Source organism: Phoenix dactylifera, chromosome 4 (assembly GCF_051530095.1).
Source record: "Phoenix dactylifera cultivar Ajwa chromosome 4, Ajwa_hap1_PhDact_Kaust_v1.1, whole genome shotgun sequence".
In the NCBI taxonomy this organism is placed as follows: domain Eukaryota; kingdom Viridiplantae; phylum Streptophyta; class Magnoliopsida; order Arecales; family Arecaceae; genus Phoenix; species Phoenix dactylifera.
Window position 1 is genome coordinate 10,509,498 of NC_143193.1, and position 24,954 is coordinate 10,534,451.

At 37.6% G+C, this 24,954-nt stretch overlaps 1 protein-coding gene across 3 annotated transcripts in view; it reads left to right on the forward strand.

Annotated features, from left to right (window-relative positions):
- LOC103722593 (prolyl 4-hydroxylase 1) overlaps positions 1–24,954 on the forward strand; it is a 68,445-nt gene that overhangs the window by 37,250 nt on the left and 6,241 nt on the right. For 2 of the 3 annotated variants that reach the window (XM_008813199.5, XM_008813197.6), the window contains exons 4-6: positions 2,684–2,749; positions 11,694–11,768; positions 23,794–23,868. In XM_008813199.5, the coding sequence (XP_008811421.1) occupies positions 2,684–2,749; positions 11,694–11,768; positions 23,794–23,868 (216 nt within the window). The remainder of the gene's footprint in view (positions 1–2,683; positions 2,750–11,693; positions 11,769–23,793; positions 23,869–24,954) is intronic. The other variant, XM_088719748.2, reaches the window with a different exon arrangement.

Below are 24,954 nucleotides of genomic sequence, written 5' to 3' on the forward strand. Positions count from 1 at the left end.
TGATAATTGCCCAAAGAGGAAGCCAACCTTTGTTTTTCACTATCTTGCTTGTTGCTATCACTGGATCCTCATCATCCTGATGCTTGCCATTGCCCTATCTTTCCTCACAATCTTCATCGAAAACATCATCATCACCACTCTTGAATCCAAAATCTCCTATCCATTATCCTCTCTCTCTATCTCTAACCTCATTACTTAAGAGGGATTAACCAACTGAGCTAGTCAAGGTTCGCCGTTTCGGTACTGGACCTCGTACTGGTGCCACACTAGCACAGTATCGGTATGGTACTGTACAGAGTTTGGCGTACCGAGTGTCGATACGCCACCCATATTAGATACCGGTTCCGAACCGGTATGATATGGTACGCTCCGTACCGTCCGATTTGGACCGGTACAACATACCATGGACCTAGTGCTTGGAGTGGTTGGGCCAGCTATAGCTTGTTACAGGCTTTAAGTTTTCGATTTAGCTGGGCTAAGCACAAGGTCAAGCTAGGCAAGCCTTAAGACAACACACTTAAAAAGTAGATATTAAGCTATGGCTTAGACTGGCCTAGTCATTTCTCTTATGTGGGGTTTTATAGAGCTAGGATTTTCCTAATTTAGAAAAATCTTTGGTTGTTGTTTTGCTATCTAAGCATTGGAAGAATCCTCACTCTCTTGGAAGTCCAACTTTTGGAGTACAGCGTATTGTTTCAAATTGAGAGGAATTTGCTACAGTTGTGTTTCATATGCAGAAATAAAATTCTCTGGTTTTTTTATCTCACCTTCCATTATATTTTTTGGTTGTTCTTGTCAACCCATAGCTGATTTGCAGTTTTCTAAAGCATGCTGTGTTTCTCAGTGTTGGAGTGTTTAACAAATGCGGAAAATCAGATTGAAAGTTAATTTCATATTTAATTTTTTTTGGTGGATGGTGAGCTAAGTTGTCTTAAATTTTGTAAAGTTGCCTGTCATTTTGATACTGACTCCTTTGAGATTAAGTCTTGAGAAAAGTTGGTTCTCAAACCTCCTATGTGATTAAATTATATTCGAAAGTTGGAAGTTCATCAATATTGCGAGTTAAGTACTAAGGTAGAGAGTTCTATTGAAAGAAATACTAAAGAATCATGAGGATGTAGCACTTTTGGGTATCCTTTGAGGAGTTCATAATGGTACTACTAGAAAATTGAATCTTAGTGTGGATGCCGAGGTTTTAAATACCAACATATTCAATCCATGCCTTTGTTTCTCATAGGAACGGTACGGTATTGGTATCATATGTACACATCAAAAGAGTTAGCTTTCGAAAAATTGAAAAACCATTGGTATTGACTGGTATTATTGGAAGGTACCACTGGAATGATTGGTACACATTGGTACGACTGTTTTGGCATCCCGATGCATGTACTCATGTTCGTCTTGTGGCAGAACGATACGGTACTAGTCGTACCATTCCATTATGGTGGGTTTTGAATCCATGGCACATGTTATTCGTGGTTGTCTCTAAATGATCCTAATCATGGCATTCATCTTCATATGCTTCCTTTTGAAAATATTTGCACATATTGTTTTTTTATATCATTATACATGAACTATGATTTGGTCCCTTCTATTTCTAAATTATCCAAAACAGTGGATTGAACACAGATAAAACACATTTGATTGCTTAGTTGTTACCATCCACACATAAATACACGTGCTTATGATAAAAGATTGATCGACACAAACACACATACTCGTGATAAATGATTTATTGACCACATACATGTGCATAAAGGTCTACTAATATGCCCCTTTTTTCTACTAAAACTGGAATGATGTAGTATACCACGTCAATAGGTAAGAATATGGACCATGCATCATGGTCTGAAGGTCCTAGACAAGTGTGAAACCTTTAAAAAACCTCTACTATTGTTCACCATATCGTAGGTGACAAATTATTGAGACATGCTTTGTCTGTATGTTTGTGTAGGTTTTAGTGTTTTCAGTATTGACCTGTACCATGTCGTATGGGGCATATTTATGAACATGGTATGGTATTGGGGCTTGGTATGCCCCATAGAGACACTTTGTATAGATGCTATGCTGACTCCAATAGTGTACTATGTGTTGGTATGGAAATAATGTATCTTATCTGTAAAGTACCATCATGGGCCCCAGTACCGAGATGTAAGTCATTGGACTAGGTTTTCCTAGACCTACACACAAGGATCAACTTTTCTTGCTGCTGATGTGAATGTGCATGAATCCAACAAATATGCTTGGGGGCTTGACGCCTTCATCAGTGAGAGAAGAGTGGCTCATGTGGCATGTAGGTGTGAGAAACCCAGCCATAGCTGTAGCATTCTTCAAAGAGTAGCAGTTAAAAACTTTAAACTGCAGTTGATAAGCTCTGTAACCATACAGTTCCATGCTTCACTGGCAGCCAGAACCTTGCATTCTTCCATGTGGGATTGTCCTAATGCTAATCAGTATTGTGTCAGTTTCTTTTTTTGTATTCTTCTAAACATGAGGGATACGTTCTGCAAAATAAATCAAATGATATGATTTTCCTCTGCCTCATTATCCAAGTTGGCATCTTTCTTTTTTGATAAGAAACTTGACATATCTAGTAGTACCATTGCTCCTAGTGGTACCATTGCACCTTGGCTTTATTTGTATTCCTGATTCTGAACTTCCGGTTCTATTTTGAATAATTTAGGTCAAACCTGAAGTTCTCAGTTGGTCGCCTCGAATAATTCTTTTCCATAATTTCTTAAGCACAGAGGTATGAGTAAATCTTGCTGATGCCTTTTTTTGTTTACGTCTATTTCTTTTTATTTTCTGGAGTTAATTATTATGAAGGGATTTTAAATATTTGTTGGTGAGATTTTTTAGTCATAGATAACATCATTCTTTTTGTTCTTTATGAAATATGGCAAGGCCTGTAGCACCTTTTCCCATGTCCTTTTCTTTTTTATTCCTTTTTTTCATGGGATGCTTGATTGAGCATTCTTGGTTCACTTTGCCAATATCTGGTAGACATTGGCATTGTTACTGTAGTCACTGACATCTATTTTTTTTATCCGTGACTTTCATAAAGTAGATAGAATTTGATTATGGTTTATGATCAATTATTTGTCATGCTAATATTTTTTTGAAGTTAGGAACAAGTATTTGTTTAGTTGAACTTAGGACTTTGAATTATGTTCACTGAATAATTGTTTGATTTTTTGGCCTAAGTACTAGTGCATATTTTGGTAAGAGTTCTTATAACTATAATTTGGGATAGGTATCTATGCATCTAATTTCTGAACTAATGTTTCATCTTCTTTGTCAAATTGTTGATATACCTTATTTTCTAAGCGAAGCCATTCGAAAGTTTGATGCCATGCCCTCTAATGAATATCTGAACTATAGCACTTATAGGACATTCTATCCTTGGAAAAATTAGGTTGAGATACATCTTAACGTGTTTTAGTTCTGTTCTTGCACCAACAATTTTCTAATAAGTGGTAAGCATGGTTAGAGAACTCTATTTGAGCTCCTTTTCAATGTCAAAGGGTAATGTTTCTGGGATTCTTGCATTGTTTTAGTGGTTTGGATCTGAAGCTAGTTTTTGTGTGTTACAATTAATATCAGGGAATTAAGAAATAAGAAAGTTTGAAATAGAATCAAAAACAAATTAGGATGATAAATTAGATAATAGTTTGCCTTGCAATTTATTTGATTATAATCTAACATGCACACTATTTAAGGTGTCTTATTATTGAGTTTACTAAAGTTTTAAATAAATTATTGAAATCTCAAAATAATGAATAAAAATGCCTGTCAATAAGAGTGACTATAAAAAAAAAGAATATCTAAGGCATGAAGAGTCAAAGCCTGGGTTTGCCAAATCGACCAGAACTGCTTGGTTCAGGGTGTACTAACCCTAATGGTGCGGAATTGGGCCAATAAGGCCTTTCGGGTTGGTAAGTGGCCCGAACTACTCTGAATTGAGCGGAACCACTTGGTTCTGACCTGTTCGGGCCACCTTGTGACTAATAAGAGAGGACACGACAATGTTGCAACTGATAATATAATGCACAGATTAGGGTCCTCGGATGTATCCGGATCCTCATCGTACATCGGATCCTATTCTATATAGCTAGGGTATGACCCGTTTGCATATCCTCCATCCGAGACATGATATTTGGGCAGCTACTATCCTCCATTGCCTCAACCAGATTATAGGTCAGGTTTTATTGCTGCCATCTTCCCTCATATGAGAGTGGGATGGCTAGTCTAGTATCAAACAGATGATCAATACTAGGATAGCTATCCAAGAGGCTCAGATTATCGGAAGGTGGGCACAACATTTGGGTTGGAGTCAAGGCCCTAATTGTGAACAAGATCCTGATGCCTACGAGTGATAGAACCCATGAGGAACTAGATTGACACATATATTTTGTACTTCAAATCAATTTGATATATGCATTTTCAAGTTCAAAAATATGTATTGTCTGTTTTAGTTATTACAAATCTATGTTTTATTTTTACAATTGTATCCATTAAGCAACCATATAGCCTTTTGGGACCAATATGAAATAAAATAACACAAAAATATCCTTAAAATCATAGTTCAAATATTCATAAATCTTAAAATAACCTTAGAAACCAAAAATTAAAAAAAAACAAAAAGGTCGAGAAATATTGAACTGGTATGTGCTTGTGTATTAAATATTGGCATCAAGGTTTAACGTACCAGTTGATACCATAATGTACTGTTCATACTGTACCGTTCCGGTACAAAAATGGTATGCAGTCTCGTACTGTACCGATACTTGGTATGTCTCGCCGTCTCGTACTGCACCGCATACTGACACTGTAGTAGGATGATACTGGTGCGGGGTCTAGTACCGAGACGACGAATCTTGGTCGGTATAGTTTGGCTTGGTAGTGTAATGTACCGGTACTTGACCAAAACATTCCTTGAACCAATATTGCAGATCTTAGTCAAGGTTTGCAGTACTAGTGTATACTATCCTATACCGGATGTATCATATTCTACTCGTATTGATCCGAAACTCGGTACAAGGGGTGTATTGAGTGTTGGTATGCCAAGCAAACCCCATATTTGTTATGCCAATATTATACCTAGATGGTACCAATATGAGATCCATTATTGAGATTGCAAATTTTGCATGGGTAATTGAAAACTATCATTCAAGGAAAATTTTTGGATATTTTCTTTGCATGATACTGTCAACCAAGGTCTACTGTGTTGGTACCGGACATCGTACCGGTTGCCCGGCGGCACGAGTCGGTACGGACTATGTTGGGCCCATACTGAGAGAGAAAACCTGCTAGAGCCGGAAAGAAGAAGAGAAAGAGCGAGTGGGGGAGGGAGGGAGGAGTTGCGGTGTACGTCGGCGGAAGACCGCGGACGCCGGCGGAAGGCCGGCGGAGGGCCGGGGGGGCAGCGTAGGCCGTGGGGGAGGTGGGATGGTTCACTTGCCGACTTCACTTAAAAATTTTAATTTTTTTCCGCCGCCGCATCGTCTGTTTCTTCGAAACAGGGGATGCGGCCGCGGCCTCAGCCTCCGCCTCCCCCTGCGGCCCTCCGCCGCTGTCTGCCGCTGCTCTTCCCTCTCTCACTCGCCCTCTCTTTCTCTTCTTCTCTGGCGTCGGCAGCGAACCGTTTTCAAAGCCCGAACCATACCAGTAAGCTACCGGTACGGCTCAGAATAGGCGGAACCGTCCGGTTCGGGATGGTTCCGCATTTTTTGCTGTCAGCTCCTTCGACCAATATATCTTTAAACATCACTATAAAAAATACTTGGGCATGATTCTTTGTGCCTTAGAATCGTGCCTACGAGGTCAGAGCCCCATTTGTTGATGGCCTACACTCAAAATCCAAGGTTTCCTTGGGTTTCCGATGGGTTTTGGTAGTCTGCTGCCAAGCCCCTAAAACATGCTCCACATTTTGTTATGTTGAAAAATATAACTCATTATTTTAATGAAAATTAAAAAAATACTTTAGATGGTATCGCATGGACTTAGTGCTAGGTGTAGGGGTGCAAATGGGTTGGGTCGAGTCATGAGTGACCCCAACGCAACCTGGTTCCTCGTTCGGATCCTAGGTTTGGACCCAAACCCAACCCAGTAGAAGATCGAGTCGGGTCCACTACTCCAATTTTTGACCCAATGGATCATTTGGGTCTGGTCGGATTCATGTATAACCCGGACCCAACCCAAAAAATTTGGGTCCGGTTCAGGTTCGGGTCAACCCATCAATGGCTTCAGAATTTGTTTGCACCCCCATGGGCCTAAATAATTCTATAGATTTAGGTCTGGTCGGGTGGGGTCGTAGGATTGAAAATCCAAAATTACCTAAATTTTAAATAGGTCAGGTCGGGTTTGAATTCACTAAACCCAGCCCAACCCAGAAAATGGAACGGGTCCAATTTTAGGACCCGACCCAGCCCCAAGGATGCTCCAAAATGGATTGGGTCAGGTCAGGTCGCGAGTCAACCTGACCCATTTGCTGCCTTAGCTAGGTGCCATTATAGAATTGTAGCCAAAGTTATTAAAAGCTCAAGGCACGTGAGGTGCCAAATTTGTTGGAACCTATGCTCAAGACGTAGAGTGAGGCATGCACCTGAATAAAGTGAGGCACAAAAATGACAAAACACACGAATATATATTATTATAAATAATAATAAATGCATTATATTAAACACATTCAACAACAGACTATCAATTTACCAAACAAAATAACAAGAAATAGTATAAACACTATCACTAAGGTTTGTTGTACTGCCCCGAACTGCTCGGTTCAAGGTATACTGAATTGCATTGATGGAAAACCGGGATGGTTTGCCTTGTCAGTTAGAAACGGGGGTCTAACTGCGTTTGCATCGATTCGGCCTCAGTTCCCCCCCTCCCTCGCCCTTCAATAATAGAGGAGGGATGCCTTCTCAGCACCTCCCTCTCACATTGTTAAAAATCTTGAAAAAAATGGAGAACACATTGAATTTTGCAAGATTTGAGTCAAATCCAAGCTAAATCCAGGTAAAATGCATCTCCCCTTGTTTCATTTTTGTTTGTTTGTTTAGAATTCAAAAATTGGCAATAAAATGGAAAAATAGGGGGAAATCATATTTGATTTGGCATGATTTCGTGATACATTGTAGATCTATGGATGATCTACACAGTGGCACCAACATGATAATTTTTCATTAAATCTATAATTTTTAAATGATTAAAAAATGTAAAATAGTTATCAAAAAATTTTGGTAAAATTAGTAGCATAATTAAGGGTATGGATGTTACTATCTATCAAATTTTGGTGTCAATTTATTTAATTTTGGGCATGATCATGCGCATTATGACATAGCCCGAAATTTGAATAAATTCGAAAAATAAGCTGTTGTTTGTGCATGCCTACAGACTGAGAATAATATTGTAGCATACTTGGTAGGGTGCTATACTGATCCAAAATCAGACTAATTTTCTGAATATTTTATATTTAAATATTATTTTAAATATAAATTATTAAAAAATATTTAAATTAAAAATATGAAAAAATAGTATTATGTATGGATAAGGACCATTGTGTATGCCTTGGTAGAGCCTGTGAGGATACTATTGGATGGTCTCTTTGTGGTAGTTTGGGTCTTGATGTTGGTACAGTGGTTAACATTGCACGTGAAGTAGGATCTTTGGATGTATCTAGTTTCGAGTCGCACAGTAGACCCTATTCCACACTAGCAGCCTATAACCCGTATGCATATGGATCGTCTGAGGTACCGTAATTGAGTGGTTACTATTCTTCACAGTCTTAGCCATCTTTTAGGTCAAATTTTGCTGTCGACATCTTCAGATGGTCTGTCCAATCTTAGACGGATGACCGTTCTCAAAATAGCTATCCATTGGACTATGAAAGGATCGCTAGGGAGGACTATCGCAATATTGACCGTTTGGAGAGTTGGTGTGAAGCTCCTTCTGAATACTATTATGATCCCGATGCATACGGATCACATCGATATTCCCTCGAATTTTAGACGTCGGTATGTATTTTATACTTTATGTATATTAAAATCGATTCAATTTGTTGTATTGTATGTGTTTCTACTTATAAATATATTGGTTGGTAACTTAGTATACTCTAATTCTATTTCATGATAAAAAGACATCAAAACAAGGTTAACTTGCAAATTAGATAGCAATCCAATCAAATTTCTAAGTTCAAATCAAAATAAAATGAGAAAATTTTTTGTTAAAACAAACAAAAAGAACAAATTGGCTTACTAGTTAGATGACCGGTACACCAACCTATATTGTGTATTAGTACGCTATTGAATTGGTACTGTACTGTACCTGTGGCCGACCGGTACGAGTTTCGGTACCGATTCGGCAAACCTTTCTATCACCTAAGGGTGCAATCGAGCTGAGCCGAGTCGAGTAGCTAGAGGCTGGATCTTGACTCGATTCAAAATACTCGGGCTCGAAACTCAATTAGAGATCGATTGATCCTTAATATTCAAGCTCGAACTCGACTCGATAAAAAAAAAGCCATACTCAAGATTGACTCGACTCAATTCGGATATCAACCGAGCCATACTCGAGCTTGAGTTTGGGCTCGAATTCGAGCCTTGATCATAATTGAAAAAATCTGTTAAAAACAAAATATAACATAATACTATATTTTAAAATATTAAGATAATAATATATAAATAAATTGTAATATTATTAAAAATATATATACTTGACTAGGCTCGCGGGTCTTCAAGCTGACTATTTTGCTACTCAAGCTTGACTTAAAAAATCGTTTAAGCTACTTAAGGTCAACTCAAGGTTGCTAATAGTCGAGTCGAGTCGAGTCGAGCTTGAATCTGAGTCGAGCTCGAGCAGCTCATGCTAGGTGCACTCCTACTATCACGTAACAGCCTTAAATTTGATCCACTTTCTTTCCCTTTTTCTCTAAATAAAGAAGCCACTTAGTTGTTTGATGGATGGCTGAGATTTATGCCTGTCTCATTTTAAAAAGGTATGCCTTTTTGGCACCTTTGGCACCTTACGGCTTTAACGAGTTGCATGCCTTTGTGCCTTTTAATGTGCTTGTTTGGCTGACCTGGCCCAAAGCGAGGCACTTGGAGAGTGCTCGCCTGCACCTTCACTCTAAAAATCTTGCTACATATGATTGGAGAAGCCCACAATTATCTTTAGTGAAATTTGAAAAGTAATTACTTTTTCTAGGACATCTATGTACTTATTCCTGAGATATTTGTTGCCAAGGTCTTAATTAGTTGAAGAACTATATTTTCTTTCCTGAATGTTGAACATAATGGACATTATGTTCTAGTTTTGCATGATCTGTTGTTATGCATGACAATCACAATTTTGAAGGAATATTTAAGCAGAAAACTGAAGAATGAAAAAACATCTGCTAAATTCTAAGTGCTATGGTGCTTCTTCCAATTGTAAAAGCCGTTAGATTTGAATTGCATGTCTTAGTAGAGATCGTATTAGAACTTCTTGAGGAAAGCAGCAATTATTCTAGCTTGGCATAGTGAAGAAACAAATAGATTCGAATATATTTCAAGGATTTTTTTTCTTATGTCACAAAATTTCATTAATATAAATGAGATATTCTTGTTGGTTTTTACCCAATTTGACAAAAACATTTTACTTTTGGCTAAAACATGTTAAACCTGATATTTTGAGGGCTGTGGCTCACTCATAACTCCAGAAATGATAAGTAGTTCTAAGTAAAAGATCGATGCATGGTCAGATAAGTCCGACTATCCACCATTCAATTACTATTACCAGGATATCCACCTATCAGTAGGCAGTATCTGGGCTATTACTATAGTTTTGGCCCAAAGACCTAAGCCTAAAATCACAATGTAAGGGGCTATACAGTAAGTGACATTCAAGGTAATCCTTAATTGGGTAGTCGTACAAAAATCTTTGAAATGTCTCTAAAACTAGCTCTCTGGTTTGAGCGTAAGTGCATACCATATATGGACATAAAATGTTACATTATATCAAAATCCCAGATTGGAATGTGGAATTCAGGACCATTGTTATCTGGTTTCCCTCTTATAAGGTGACAACTTCTCTTTGCTTCATATGCTCATGGAAACAAGGTCACATGCAATCTGAATTCTTCCTTTGTTACCCTTTCACATTTATAGTGAGCTATTATTTGGAGAAAACAATTCTTAGCCTAGACGTTCAATGAGTTATTATGCTTGATTACCATATACTTATGGAATACAAAGACTACTTGCAATTTCAGTTATGGCAACAACTCCTTGTTTCTTTTTCTTCTATGTTACTTGCGCTCTTTGATGGAGGTACAAGACTTACTAGTAAACTTGTAAGACGGATCTCGCATGTTTTGGATGAGAAAATTTCCGTTTGATGTTATCTTCATGGAGCTCTACTTGCCCATCTATTGTTGCCATTTTATATTTTCCCAAATTATGTGCTATCAATACTGTGTCACCTAGGAATCAAATAAACTCATGCTTTGCTTGAATGCTTTCCATATATGGTGCATAATCCTCAGCAATTTTTGGTACCTATCCTGGCTGGTGAGCATATCATACTAGATAAGGTTTGGTATAGTACGCGGGCTTGGTATGGTACTGTACTGACACATGGTCCGGATGCTATCTCGCCTCCAGCAGTGCACCATGTGCTAATACATGGGTGGCCATATTAACCTGGCCTATATCTATAAGCTACCGAGATGGGGTCCAATATTGAGATTGAAAACCTTGATTCTAAGTGTTAAAAAGCTATCATGCATACTCTCTTCACTTAACAGCATGTGTTTTATCCTACTTTTATGCTTTGTGAACTTGAATGTTGATGATGATGACATTTCCTCGGTTACTTCACTGGAGTGGCATCGTCAATTTTAACCCTTTGCAAGTGTTGGGTCTGGAGATTATTATGTCTAACCGAATATCTTGTCACAGAAAGGGCATACCTCAAATTTGGCATTTGTAACTAACTATACCACCATGTTTATTAAGTCTGATTCTATGATGAAGCTTCATGCTTAGCTTTCTTACATTGATGATGAGCATCTACAGATGTCACTTGGTATCATCATCGTTTTCTTTAGTGTTGTATGCATGTGTCAAAATCCCATTCATTGCTCCACTAGCAAAAAAAGCGAAATATGTTTGATTGTCCCATTTTTTGTCATTAATAATTTGTTTGTGATCTTTTGTTTGCACCTTCAAGAAAATTTATTCTTACTAATACTGTGTTTGCAAATACAATATGTTCTATTCTCTTGTATGGTAACAATATTTTGTGTTAAGGGAAGCTACTTCACCATATATGTATCAATTTAGCTTTACCTCTCACTTGTCTATATTGCATTTGTCCAAGTGCTGGATTCTTGAATTTGAGAAGATTCAAGATTCATTTGATATTTGCAAAGTGCCGCTTAAACTTGTATAACAGTACATTCCTTAATCCCTAAGGCTTGTCCATATCTACATGGGATAAGATTTGTTTTCCAAGGTTTGGGCTAAGTTTGAAAACTTCTTGTTTTAACTATTCCCTTTTGAAAGTAATGTAATGTTCATCAGTTTTCTCTTCTTGATTACAACAGATCATTGCCAAAAGTTTACTTTAGGCCTAAACATTTTCTACATTAATTTTTTGAATTCTGAATGTAATTAGTTGATCACTTGATACTTAACTCCTTTTAATCGATGCAGGAATGCGATTATCTTAGAGCAATTGCCAAACCTCGTCTTCAGATTTCCACCGTCGTAGATACCAAAACAGGGAAGGCAAGTTTGCATGTCTATTGAGCAAAATATTAACACTCGTCTATTTGACTCCTCTCTTATCCTAAAAGGATTGGGTTACCCTTTAATATTCTGTTCTATGCTTTGCGTACTTTTTCACTCCAAATATTCAAACTGCTTTGAAGAACTAGGTTGGAGTAGGATTGTAAATTGATGTGGCTCTTTTGATCCTAGGTGAATATGTAGGGGTTTCATGCTTGACATTTAGAATAAACCCTTTATCATTTACAAATTCTATTTGATCCTTTGCATTTGGCTTGATAGCGAACTAATGCTAGTTCTCAGTTTTTTAATAACGTGATCATGCTTTCGGGCTAAATTTGATTTGCGTATGTTTGATGTTGTCACTAATTCAGGTTTGGTGCATGAAGTAAGATTCCAATCAAAACTGTTTAAATCTGATTTTGCTCTTTCTTTGAAAGTTCATTGAAAAACACTAGCTATTATTACAATTGGTCCTTATCAAGAATTAATGCTGGTAAGCATCTTAGCATATAATTATATGCATATATCTCAGTTTATTTATTTTCTTAATAGACATAATAATTGGTTTTACTCATCTTAGTTTTAATATCTGAAGATAAGTTCTAGCCTCTTTCTACATGTGGATAAGGCACTTTGCTTTCTTGGATACGTTCATAATTTCTTAGAATTGTCTGTGAAGGGCAATGCGAGGATTATTGGGAAGTTGTTCAATCTAGAGTTTTTTTACAGTAGAAGGCTCATGGGAAGGCTTTGTGGAGTGAGGTGAAGGCATCGAGCAAAAATCTTAGCTCAAGTATATATTATACTTTTTACTAGAGGCATGCATGTTAAATTTTAAATTATTTGTTCAGCCATAGATACGAAGCAATTGTCTATGGATTCGTGTGCTTTTGTATGATAAGTTCTCACTGTACATTTAAGAGGCTTAGCATGATGATATTTAACCAAACAAGTTACTTCAGTTTATTTGTTTCAAGATGTCTGCAAACTTGGATTTTATGATGGGATAAGCAAGGTCTGCAATCTTAGTACTGGGGACCATACGGTACTGAGCTGAACAATACCAACATTCCATCGATGCATATTGGTTTGCTACTGGTTTATGTTGTATTTTCTTTTTTTATTTTTTCAGTTTTTTAATATTAAGATTACTTCAAAGTTTATGGATCTTTGAATTATGATTTTATGGGTGTTTTAATATTATTTTATTTCATAGTGGTCTTGAGAGATTGTATGATTGCTTGATGGATGCAATTATAATAATTAACTATAGATTTGTAACTTGGTATGCAGATACATAATCATTGTATGTTCTAGTTTTCGCTAGCTAAATCTCTTTTTCAACCATTACCTTCTTGAACTCTTGCTTTTGATTTCTATCATCCTCCCCTTACTTTTAACTTTATTTTTAACGAGTAGATTAAATCTAGTAATATAATTTGATAATTTTGAAATTTTTTACTTGAAGCTTCTAGTCCAATAAAATACGTACTAGGTTAAGTCTCAGGTCTCATGCCAATTGTGAAATATCTTGTTTGTTGAAATAATTCCTAAAAACAATGAAAAAAAGGCTTCTACCTCCACCTCTATTTTATGAAGAGAATGAATTTTTTTATTGAGGAGCAGAAAAAGTTCGGTCTGGATCTAATGTGGGAATGATTTGGAAGATCCAAAACCAAAAATGTTTTTGCCTTCATTTCATAGACTTACATTGGCTATATTATCCAGTTATATTTGTGGACATAACAACCAAAGATCTGGTTATTATCTTGCTCCTAGATTTATACCTCTCTCTATCTCCAAGATTTTCTTAGGTTTTCATTTTGTTTATGCAACAATTGTTTCCGTCATGAGTTAAAATATTATGGTTGGATTCTAAGGTTCCTAAATGACGAAAGGCTATGGTGAAAGTGCATTTTGTTCTTCGCCATACTAATGTCCGTCTCCAATTAATATTTATGGAAAGTGTTTTTTTTGTTGATGGTTCAATTAAACAATTCAAAGCTCAGATGGTGGTGAATTCTTTTATTAAAGGGCACGACATTGGTTATGAAAAAGGTTTCATGGTGAAAAAGATTTTTATTCAAATATTAAATGTTGTGGTTGTGAACAATAACCCCTTCTCTAGATGAACTAAGAGAACATCGTTCATGGGAATCTACATGAGATCTATATCTCCTTGCCTTTGTCATTCTCTACAAATTTGGAAATTGATTATTAAAGGTTGAAGTCTTGGCAGGATGGGGGCTATCCTAACTATCTTGTCCCATTCCCTTGAGATTATAGCACCTGGGACGGGTGCGGAGCCTTGAAACCCATGTTCGTTCATCGTCTTGCCTGTCCTGCCTTCATCCCTGCTAGGACATGGATTGATACAATTGCTTCGGCCGGACACACTTTCATCCAAGGACGAGGGATGAAAGCGTCGATCGGTCACCCTCTAGCTCGGCTTTAATCAGTCAGGTTGGAAGCGTTTGATTGGTGGTGGTGGGAGGGGGGGAGATCGGTGCAGCCCTTTATTCCGCTTCAGTTGGTTGTGCGGAGGGAGGAGGGAAGAAGGGTCTACCGCTTTGGTTCAGCCCCAACGTTTTTTTGGATAAATATGATGGCAGATGGCCCCGACTCTTGAGTATTAGGGAAGAGGAAGGCTTCGCCACTTTGGTTTAGCCCCACCCAAGGTTCGCTGTACCGGTCGGTACCGGTCGGTACCAAGCGTACCGTACCCGTACCGATGGATACCGGTATCGGTACACCAATATCGGTACGGTCGGTACCGAGCGTACCGTACCGTACCGACACTCGGTATGCCTATACTAGTGCGGCACCGGTACGGGGTTCGGTACCGGTACGGCGAACCTTGGCCCCACCTTTTTTCTTTTTTTGGGAATTAATATGATGACTTTGGACTTTTGGTGTACTAGGGAGGAGGGAGGGAGGCTTTGTCGCTTTGGTTCAGCCCCATTTTTGTTTTTGACTAATACGATGGCTTAGGCACTCGACCCTCTAGAGTTTCCCTCACTCTCTCTTTTTAATTATCGAGACAACAATGTGTGATTACTAATTAGAGGTATTTAAAAATAGGTGAAAATTAATAATAAATGGGGAGGATCATTTTCCAAATTCTAATGATGGCTTAATGACATGTGGATGGATTATGATCTAGTGGTAACTGTTGCACCTAAGCAGGAGGAGAGCTGAGAAAGGCTGCAATACCTACCAAAAAAAAGTTAGGTTACAATAATTATGACCTCTATGCAGCTACCATTATGAAATGACTATTAGCTCTTAGCTCAACGATGATTGAGGCCATTCCTCTCGTTTTTCAAATTAATATGGTCCCACTCCCACTTCTTTTGAGGCCATGGAGATAGGTCATGCGCATCATCTGGTTGCTTGGTTCAGTGGTGATTGAGGCAATTTCTCTTTTTCTTTTTTAATTAATATGGTCTTAGTCCCACTTCTTTTGAGGCCATTTGGATGGGTCATGAGCACCATCATCTAGTTGCGTAGCTCAATGGTGATTGAGGCCATTAGATTCGCTCATTTTTGTAATTAATATGATAATGTAACGGTTGTACTCATATGAATTCTTTTCTATTTTTAATTAATATAGGTCCCAATCACTCTTTTTGAGCCCATATAGTAGGTCACGAACATCATTTGGATGGTTTTTGGTTTTTATTTAATATGGATTCCACTCCTCAGACTATTTGAGGGCTCTAATTGGTCACAACTCATGAGCATCATCATTGCATTGGATTCTCTCTTTTTTATTTTTAATTACTATGAATCTTGCTCCCAAGGTTCTTACTCCAGAAAATAAATAACAAAGTCGGGGAGGAACCTGATCTCATTTGTTTTCTATTGGTGCATTGTAAGCATCAGCCCATCAATGCTGCGACCAATATAAGAAGAGGAAGAGAGAGAAAACTAAAGATGTGATGACCCATGCGGGTTTGTGTTTTGTCCCACATCGGTTATTCGCTGGGTAGATCTTGGATACTTATACAGGATCAAGGAACTCAAATAATATCTTCCGGCTAGCCATTTTGGGTGAGGTCTTGAGTTGTTACAAATGGTATCAGAGCAGACCCGGCCCATAATCTATGTGGACTAGGGGGCATTGCAGCATAAATCCATTGAGGCTGACCACGGGCCGGATGTGGTGTTTGTGATTAGATTTGAATGGATTTAAACTCTTAGCCTGACAAGGACGTCAGGACTTGAACGGGGAGAGTATGTGAGGACCCGTGCGAGCGTGTGTTTAGTCCCACATCAGTTATTCGCTGGGTAGATCTTGAGTACTTATACAGAATCAAGAAACTCAAATAATACCTTCCGACTAGCCATTTTGGGTGAGGTCTTGGGTTACAAAAAAAAAGATGAAAGGAGAGAGGGAAAGAGAGGTGCTCGCATGGTCACCATCTTCCATATCGAGAAACTTAGTCAAGATGAGCACTTTTTTTATCATTTATTCAAAGTAAAGTAAAATGAGGGCAATTATGATAAATTTTTGCTTTGCATGAACTTGTGATATATTATAAGATCATGATCAAACTACTATAATTTTTATTTTTCAATATATATTCTATTTTTATAATATTATCAAATTTGTTGAAAGAAATGTTGATTATAGGAAACGGTGAACAAGTGTGGGCAATTTAAGTCTAATATCTAGGTACTTATCATGAATTTTAATAATTATATGAAATAATAAAATTAAATCATAATTATTAAATAGATAATTGACTAAAATTTGGAAAATTAATGAACATAATGAGTGTAAAATTGATGAAAATTAAGATACATCCCCAAGTAATTTATATGCATGAAATGAATATTTTTCTGAATTTTCCCGAGTAATTTCTTTACATAAATGATGATGTTCAGAATTTCAATGATTTTTAAATTAGTTTTTAAATAAAAAATATTTGAATTAGAAAAAATTATATTAAATGTAGAAAAAGGTGGAAAGAGTGTAGGCAACCTGAATCCAATGTCTAGGTTCTTATGTGAATTTTAATAATTATACCCTATGAAATACATAGACCATCTTTGCAGAAGCAAGGTAAGGTATTAAAGCCTGGATTGATAGTGATAAAGGGACTAGAGACTTATAAGGTGAAATTGATGTGTGATGGTTGGTATGGACCTACTAGGAGCATCACTAACTTCCTGGGCTATTGCGATAGGGTAACCATCTTCCATACTTTAGTGAATGCTTTGAATAGAGTACATGGCTCTAATTATATTTTGGGTTTGATGAGAGACGTAATTGATAAGATTGCTGAGGAGTATATCATCTAAGTGGTCATGGACAATGGGGCAAATTACATGAAAGGAGGGAAGGATTTGATGCTCGAGAAGCAACACCTATACTGGACACCTTGTGAAGCACATTGTATAGACATGATGATGAAGGATACTAGGCAGCTGCCTAAGGTAATCAGCAGTGGAAAGTGGGCAAGCAATATTGACATACATCTACAATCATATCTGGGTGCTTGCTCTTATGAGGAAACATGTATAGGGTAGTACCTAGGCTAGGGTTAATAAGATTTAGCAGAAACTACATAGCATTGAAGAGCCTCCTTATTAATAAGCCTTGTTTGAGGACTATGATGACTTGTGATGAATGGAGGGCCTTTAAATATGAGAAATGAGGGACAGCATATTGAGGGTATTATATTGAGTAATGATTTTTTGGGATAGATGCTCTGAAGTGGTTAATGCAGTGAAGCTTTTGTATCTAGTATGATGTTTTATGGGTAGTGGATAGTGAGAAGTTCCCTTACATAGGCTATGTATATGGCAAGATGCTAGCTTGCAAAGAAGAGATTATAGGAGCAGTAATCTAGAAGAAACAGCACCATATTTGCACATTATTACTGACAAATATGACCCTCAAAATAGGGAGGGAATTGCACAGTACTACTATTAAATTTGTGGATCTCAACCTTTATTTATCCTTTGTTGAATAATTTGTGGATTTCTTTGCTCTTAGTTAATATTGTTCTTATTATTTTGTATAGACCACTATTTAAATCCTAAATACTAGTATGACCATAATATCACCTTGGACGAGGAGTTGCTAATGAATCTGAGGAATGCGGTGTATAGGCTAGAAGGTGATCTAGACTTGGCTACAAAGTCTACAAGTGAGGTAATAAAAGAATAGATGTCTATCGTAGGATGACTGTTGGTGAACTTTTTGATTACATTAACTTATTGAAATTAAATGAACATTAACATGAAGTCTATATTGATTGGGCAGGGGAAAGTTTTTCGAGATGGGAAAGGGAGATTTGGAGAGCAAGGAGTAGAGAAATTAATATCTAACATGTCACCAAGTATAATTATGGGACAACTTGTTACTATCCTCGCATCTATGTACAGTTAAGGATGAGTGCTAACCTAGCTATGTATTATTCAAATGCGAGGGAGTGGTGGTCCAGTCGGGCACATCTACACCAAATCTGAGAACCAGATCCTCTTGTAGACTGTCTTATGAAGTGGATACGAGCGCAACTGGAGTGTATTTGCTTTGGTCTATACAAAACTTAGAAGTCATCTAACCTCACAGATTGTGGGAGTTGGTTTTTGTCCACTGCTATATGAGCATGAAGCTCAAGTATGTAAATGAGGGGAAAGAGCCTAAGCAAGACAACCCATTTGAGGAATTTGTCTATGATGAGGATGACCCTATATGCTTGGCTAGGTTGCATATCGGGAAGCATGAGACCCACCAATGTTGGATGAGCCAAGAGATCCTCCCTGACTATGCAGAATAATAGCATAGGATGTAGGGGTATGAGATGTGTAGTGGTGGGTACTCTCTCACTTATTCCTCATTTAGAGTGGAAGGCAAGGGACTTGAGGAGATGATGGCAGATCAGGCAGTCGGCGATTTGAGGATTTTGACCAATGCTTTGATCATAGAATGTTTAGTTCAAGACATCACACATGGGCCTCTAGAGCTAGCCTTGGCATTGAGGCCAGAAGTGAGCTAGAGCAAGTCAACGCATGAAGGTTAGTTGGGGTTCAAGAGGGAGCTTGAGGTGCAGTTGAGGAGAGGCGTGAGAAGTCCCCATCAAAGAAGAAAGCAACAATTGATCCGGTAGAGGCAATTGATGATGGATTTGATGATCATGGAGGTTAGGGTGGAGGCAGTGGTCAAGCACATGGGATCAGTCCATTTACTAAAGAGGCAAAGTTCACCCACACTATGCAGGAGCTGGACCATGGAGCCAGATTTAGATCTAGATATATCAAGGTGAGGAGTTGCTGGCTTATAGGAGGAGGGGGGCCAGAATTGTTGCAGGGCGTGGCACATAGGTCATGAATATTTTCGGTCATTTTCAGGAGAAGCTAATGATAACTAGGAAGTGTTGACATCGATAATAGCATGGATGGGGCAAAAAACTCAGAGAAGTAGATTGGAGTCTGAGCAAGTCATCTCATCATTATCATCACTAGAGTAGAATCTATTGGCACATTAGATAATTAGGGTGCATATTATGGTCCTTCCCTTTTTATATATGATTTAGATGTATACCTCAATCGTCATATCCTGAGGAGTACACTCTTACACGTTATTGACCTTTATATGGAAATGTTTCAAGGACACAATATGATGTCTTGCATTATCTTGAGCAAGGATGGTCAGTCTCTTGACATATTATTAGAAGAGCTGTCTCAAGCAGTACCATACACAACATGAGCAATAGGGATGGGCTCAATATCCAGGCTCGTATCATATTGAAGGACTTGATTATGAACAGGACCCAGATGTATACGAGCGCCATAGATATTCTACATGGGATTGGTAGTAAGTTTGATATGTATATCTTAAACAAATGAATTCATTTTGCGTAATATTGAAATATAATTTATTAGATGGTATTCAGACAATTATATTTCCATTTCAAGCGAGCAAGCTTTGTATAGTAAAAATTGAAACTCTTTTCTTCAAACACTATTATTTTTGCTTTATCAAACGACTCATGCAACACAATAATAAGAGATCTTGGCATGGTAATCAAGGAAGGATCTCCAACAACCTAGAAGGTGATAATGCATTATGCTGCTAGTTTTAAATAGGGCTAGTTTATCATAAATATATTACTTTTGGAGTTCAAATATGTTTTAAAATTACATAAAACTGCAAAACTTCAAGATAAATTAAAAAAATAAAAAAGTATAAAATGTTGCTGATTATGATTATGACTGTTCCCATTGCAATACTTTTTAATTAGGCAAGGATTTTAATTTTTTACTAAGAACTTAATCTTGTGGTAGAGTATTTGAGTGTTTTCTTACAAAACATACCCTTCCTAATGTAGCATAGGATGCATCCATCAGGTACTATGACCAGATGGAGCATGCCAGGGTTTCCAAGAGAACAGATTTAACGAGCAAACTTTGATAATTTTAGCTGGGTTTCTATATTTGTAGTTGAAAAATTCTAGCATTTGTCCTTATTATTTGATCTTGCTTTGCTATCATTTTGTACGGAGGTTAATACCCAGATTAGTATATGTCCAATATATGGTTCTAATACATTGTGTGAAGGGTGTCTTTTGATATATTAATAAAAAAATTCTCCAAGAGAGTATCTTCATTGAACGAAGAATTCTTCAATCTAGTTTACCTTCAATTCATGTGTTGATCTCCGAAATTTAATCCTAGCATTTGAGTGCTCTTCGCTCCTCATGTTGCATTAGTTCCCTTCACAATTTTTGAAGAAAAGCGAGGAGAATGGCATCCTATGGCCTTCTTCTCTTAGTGGTTGTGGGATGGCCTGAATCAACCTGAACTGCTCCAAATTTGGCAAAAAGGGGTGATTCAACTTAGTTCAAAGTGGCTCAGGCCAGTCTACACCAATTCCCAAACTGAGAGGCCCAATTGATCCAGTTTCGCATCGGTTTGGATTGGTGCACCCCGAATTGGGTAGTTCAGGTTGGTACGACCCAAATTGGATGGTTTAGTAGAAGATGTTGGTAAGTTTTATATGCCAAAATTTGCTAGAGTATGCAAGTTGAGATACATTGGTCAAATCCTTTGGCTTTCTCGCTCTTCTTTTTTCTATACATTCTTCTAAATTTTCGTATAATTCACTTGATGGAAAACACATGAAGCATACTGTTAACACCTTGTGATTCCCCACCACTCTACTCAAATGTGGGTCAATACATATAGATAAACTACAATTCATGTCCCATAGTATGAATATTCTTTTGTGTTGATGAGGCTATGTCCTATGGTAGTACGTTGGACTCCACGGTTATTACTTGATGTAATTTACCGATTTTTGCTACTTGATTCCTCATGTTGTCTACCATATTTGTGCATTCCTTTCCCATTTTGCAGTATCTCCATTTTCACTACAAATTCAAGTATCTAATGACTCTTGAATACAAACTTATGAGCATAAAATGGCTCCTTGTGTATTCATGTATGGCAATCAGTTGCATTGGTCTTTTTTTTATTTTATTACAGACTAATCATATTCCTTGTACTCTTCCTAGGGCACATCTTATGAGCATCATTATATCTCTGTGACTAAGAAGAATCTGCACACCTTTTTGGTGTGGTTATTGCATTTTTGTTCCTAAACATAAGGCTTTTCCTTAGTCAGCTATGAAGTATTGCTCCATGGTAAGACTATACAGTAAAATGATACCTAATTCAAAGAGGATCTTATAGTAAAATGATACCGAATTCGGTAGTGTATTATACTGGTGCGAACCAGACCGGTTCGCACTGGTATGCGCGCCCGCGCGTGTTGCCTAGTGCGCCGAACGTGGTTCCCCGCGGCGCGTTTCCCTGCCTTGGCTGCGCAGGCTCCTGATGGGACACAATTCCCCGCATTTGGCTGCATGCGGTCCTGCGGCAGACCGTGCCTGTGCGCAGGCGCGCGATCCCATGGCAGACCAGTTCGGAACCAATACAAATCAGTCCGAATTGGTACTGTACCGGTCCGGTAGGCGATCGGTATGCCTACCGGTATCGGTACGGCATACCTTGCTTTTAACTATAATCAGGTTTAATGACTCTTGTCATTTACTCATTGTTGCAATACATTCCTCAATTTGCTATTCACTAGACTCATTTGGAGATCTATTTGCTAATTTGATTGTTTTTATACATTACATTCACAATTGATCTGTGATTTATTTTTTGCCACCCATATCGCTTCAACTTCAATTGTATAGTGATGATATATGGGTATCTGTAGTTACTAGTTTAACGTACTATTGTTCAGGTCTACTCTCGTAGAAAGAAATTTTTTAAGTTTCTATTCAATGATCTCATGCAACAATGTTGGCAGAACCGGTACCGGGCACCGTACCGATTGTCCGGCGGGACGAGTCGGTACGGACCTGAGTTGTGGGCCCGTACCAACACAGTAGAAGAGATGGGGGAGAGGGAGAATGTGAGAGGAAAGAGAGAAGGGGGAGAGAGATGGAGGCCGGCGGAGGTCGGCAAACGGGGAAGGAGATGTAGTTTGTAGTTGATCCCTGTTTCGTTCGAAACAAGGTTCCGGTCGCTAAAAAATTTTGGGTAAAAAATTTGCGATATTTAAGTTAAGTTGGAAAGCGATTTGCCAACTTCACTTAAAAATTTCGAAACTTTTTAGTGGTCGGATCTCTGTTTCGAAACAGGGATTCGGCAATGGCCTCTGCCTCCTTCATTGTTTGCTGGACTCCGCCACCCTCCCTCCCCCCCCTTCCTCCCTCTCCCGCTCGCTCTCTTTTCTTCTCTTTCCTTCTCCTTCTCCCCCTCCGGCGACGCGTCTCGGTTTTCTTGCCGGAATCATCCTAGTCCGCCGTCGGTAGGGATCGGTATGCCCCGAACCGGAAGGTTCGGGATGGTTCCGCAGACATTGTCATTCAGGATTATATGGGAATGCTGTGTTTATTATTTCTTTCTATTACATGGGTTATACAAATGATCAAATGACTTATGTTTCTATTGTTCTTTCTCTTACTTTTCTCATGTCTCCAACTTTGTATGTTGATGATGCATCAATGTTTGAGATGAACAATCGACAATTATCATAAAATGGCAGCTTTTACTGTCAAGTGATGCTTCTGTTAATTAACAAGATGCCAAATTTTCTCCATTTGTTTATGCTTATGTAAAATATATGGCTTGGTGTAGACCATGTGAAAAGGTCGTTTGGCTCACTTTGGCTTCACAGTATTATGGATGATTCAAAATTCTTTAATTCAATATTAATCACATATAATGCAACCAATCAAGTTGGGAAGCATATTAGATTTAGTATAAAATAGAATACCATCCTTTTACCATCATTTCCTTGTTGAAAGACTTGATGCTTCCTTACCATCTTTTCCGACTATCACTTGCTTCATTCATTTCTATCTTTTTCTTTCTTTCTTTCATTATTTCATTTTTTTGGCAGGGGGTGGTGTTGGGATGGGGGGTTGTAATTGACTGAGTTGTTTTACTGAATGTTTATATTTGTTATTGTAGATTCACAAACTGTGCAGAAAATGTCTACATAAAGTCTCATTTATGATCTCCTGGATAGAAAATAGCCATTGCTCATTAAATTTGAACTCCAAGTATATCAATGTAAAGCTTTGAAATAAAACTTTTCATCCGTTCTGAAAAGGAGCTTTAGCATTAATTACAAGTTTGATGGTGTGTTCGTAACATGTCTATAATAACAGTTGAGGCCATGTTCATAGATGGAGATTCATATTGTTTGGTGTCCCTTCAACTTTTCAATTATCTATACCCTTTACAACTAGAATACAATTGTTATGAACATAGGCATCCATTACTTGGAATCTGGAGTTTGATGAGGATCTTTTAGAAGTGTGGTTGGTAGCATAAATTTTTAGGAAAGCTAGACAAATTATACATTTGTTAGATTTTCTGTTCAGAACACAGTAATCCATGAGAAGCAGATGTACTCATCTCCTAAAAATCTATAATTTAGATTCCATAATTCTTCATACCTTAGTAATTGATTATTATTCTTTTTCTCCAGGGTATCAAAAGTAATGTCCGTACAAGTTCTGGCATGTTTTTGAGTTCCGAAGAGAGAAAGTTTCCGATTATACAGGTTGGTTTCAGTTTCAAGTTTTTCAATCTTTGCCATTTGGTTTATGGAACCTTATTTTCTTAATTATGAAAAATCTTGAGATGTACTATATTTAAACTCCTAAAATTGACTGCCATGCATTTTAAACACTTTATCTGAATGGAGTGTTTCTTGTTGCGAATGTTTCTCCTAAGTTTTTTTGTAAAATTGAGCTTAAGGAAACTATGATATCCCGAAATCTATTACTTTTTAGGACCGGTGATATTAATTATGACATTTTCAAATTGTCAATTTTTTGAAATAATAAAGTGATATGAAGTTTCTGCATTTACTACATGAATAATTAGTGGCAGTGGAAAGCTGACATGTAGGTTTTGAATAACATTTTCATCATTTGAGGGAGAATATTGGAAGCAAGGATGTGCATGGATATATTTACATGAACACAGAGAAATCTTACAATTGTACCATTCATAAATGATTCACTTGATTAAATTAAGTGATGGATCCAATCCCTTTAATATTTTGTGCAAAGTATGTGAGTTATTATGTTATCTCACCATTTGGGTTAAATTCTTATTCACCAAACATATGTTCTAACTTCTAAGGACTACTTACGTTTAATACAACGCTTTTCATATGACTTTGCACAAGTTCCGTTCATCATCCATGTTAGCCAATGTCTTCCTTTAGTCTCTCTAAATTGCACAAGTTCCATCTATCATCCATGTTTAGCCTATATCTTCCCTTGCTCTCTTTAAACTCGTCGACAGACAAAAGCACAACATGTAGGGGGCCCTCTGCAGAACTAGCTTCCATATGCCCAACCATACTCATCATGAAGCCAGCACTTGTTAGTTGATGCAACTTTGATGCCTCATCTAAGATTATTGTTCCTAATTCTATTTTTCTATGCAACAGAACCATCTTAATATTTCACTTTTCTAGTTTTCGTAATCTTGTTTGATTGGATCTTGCTTGTTGCCTCATTTTGAACCTTTGTAACATAGCAAATTTTGTTGTTGTGTTACCAAATTTTCTCTTAAGTTGTGAAGAAGTTTGTCAGTCACTCGACATCCTTAAACTTGAAAGATCTCCCCACTATTT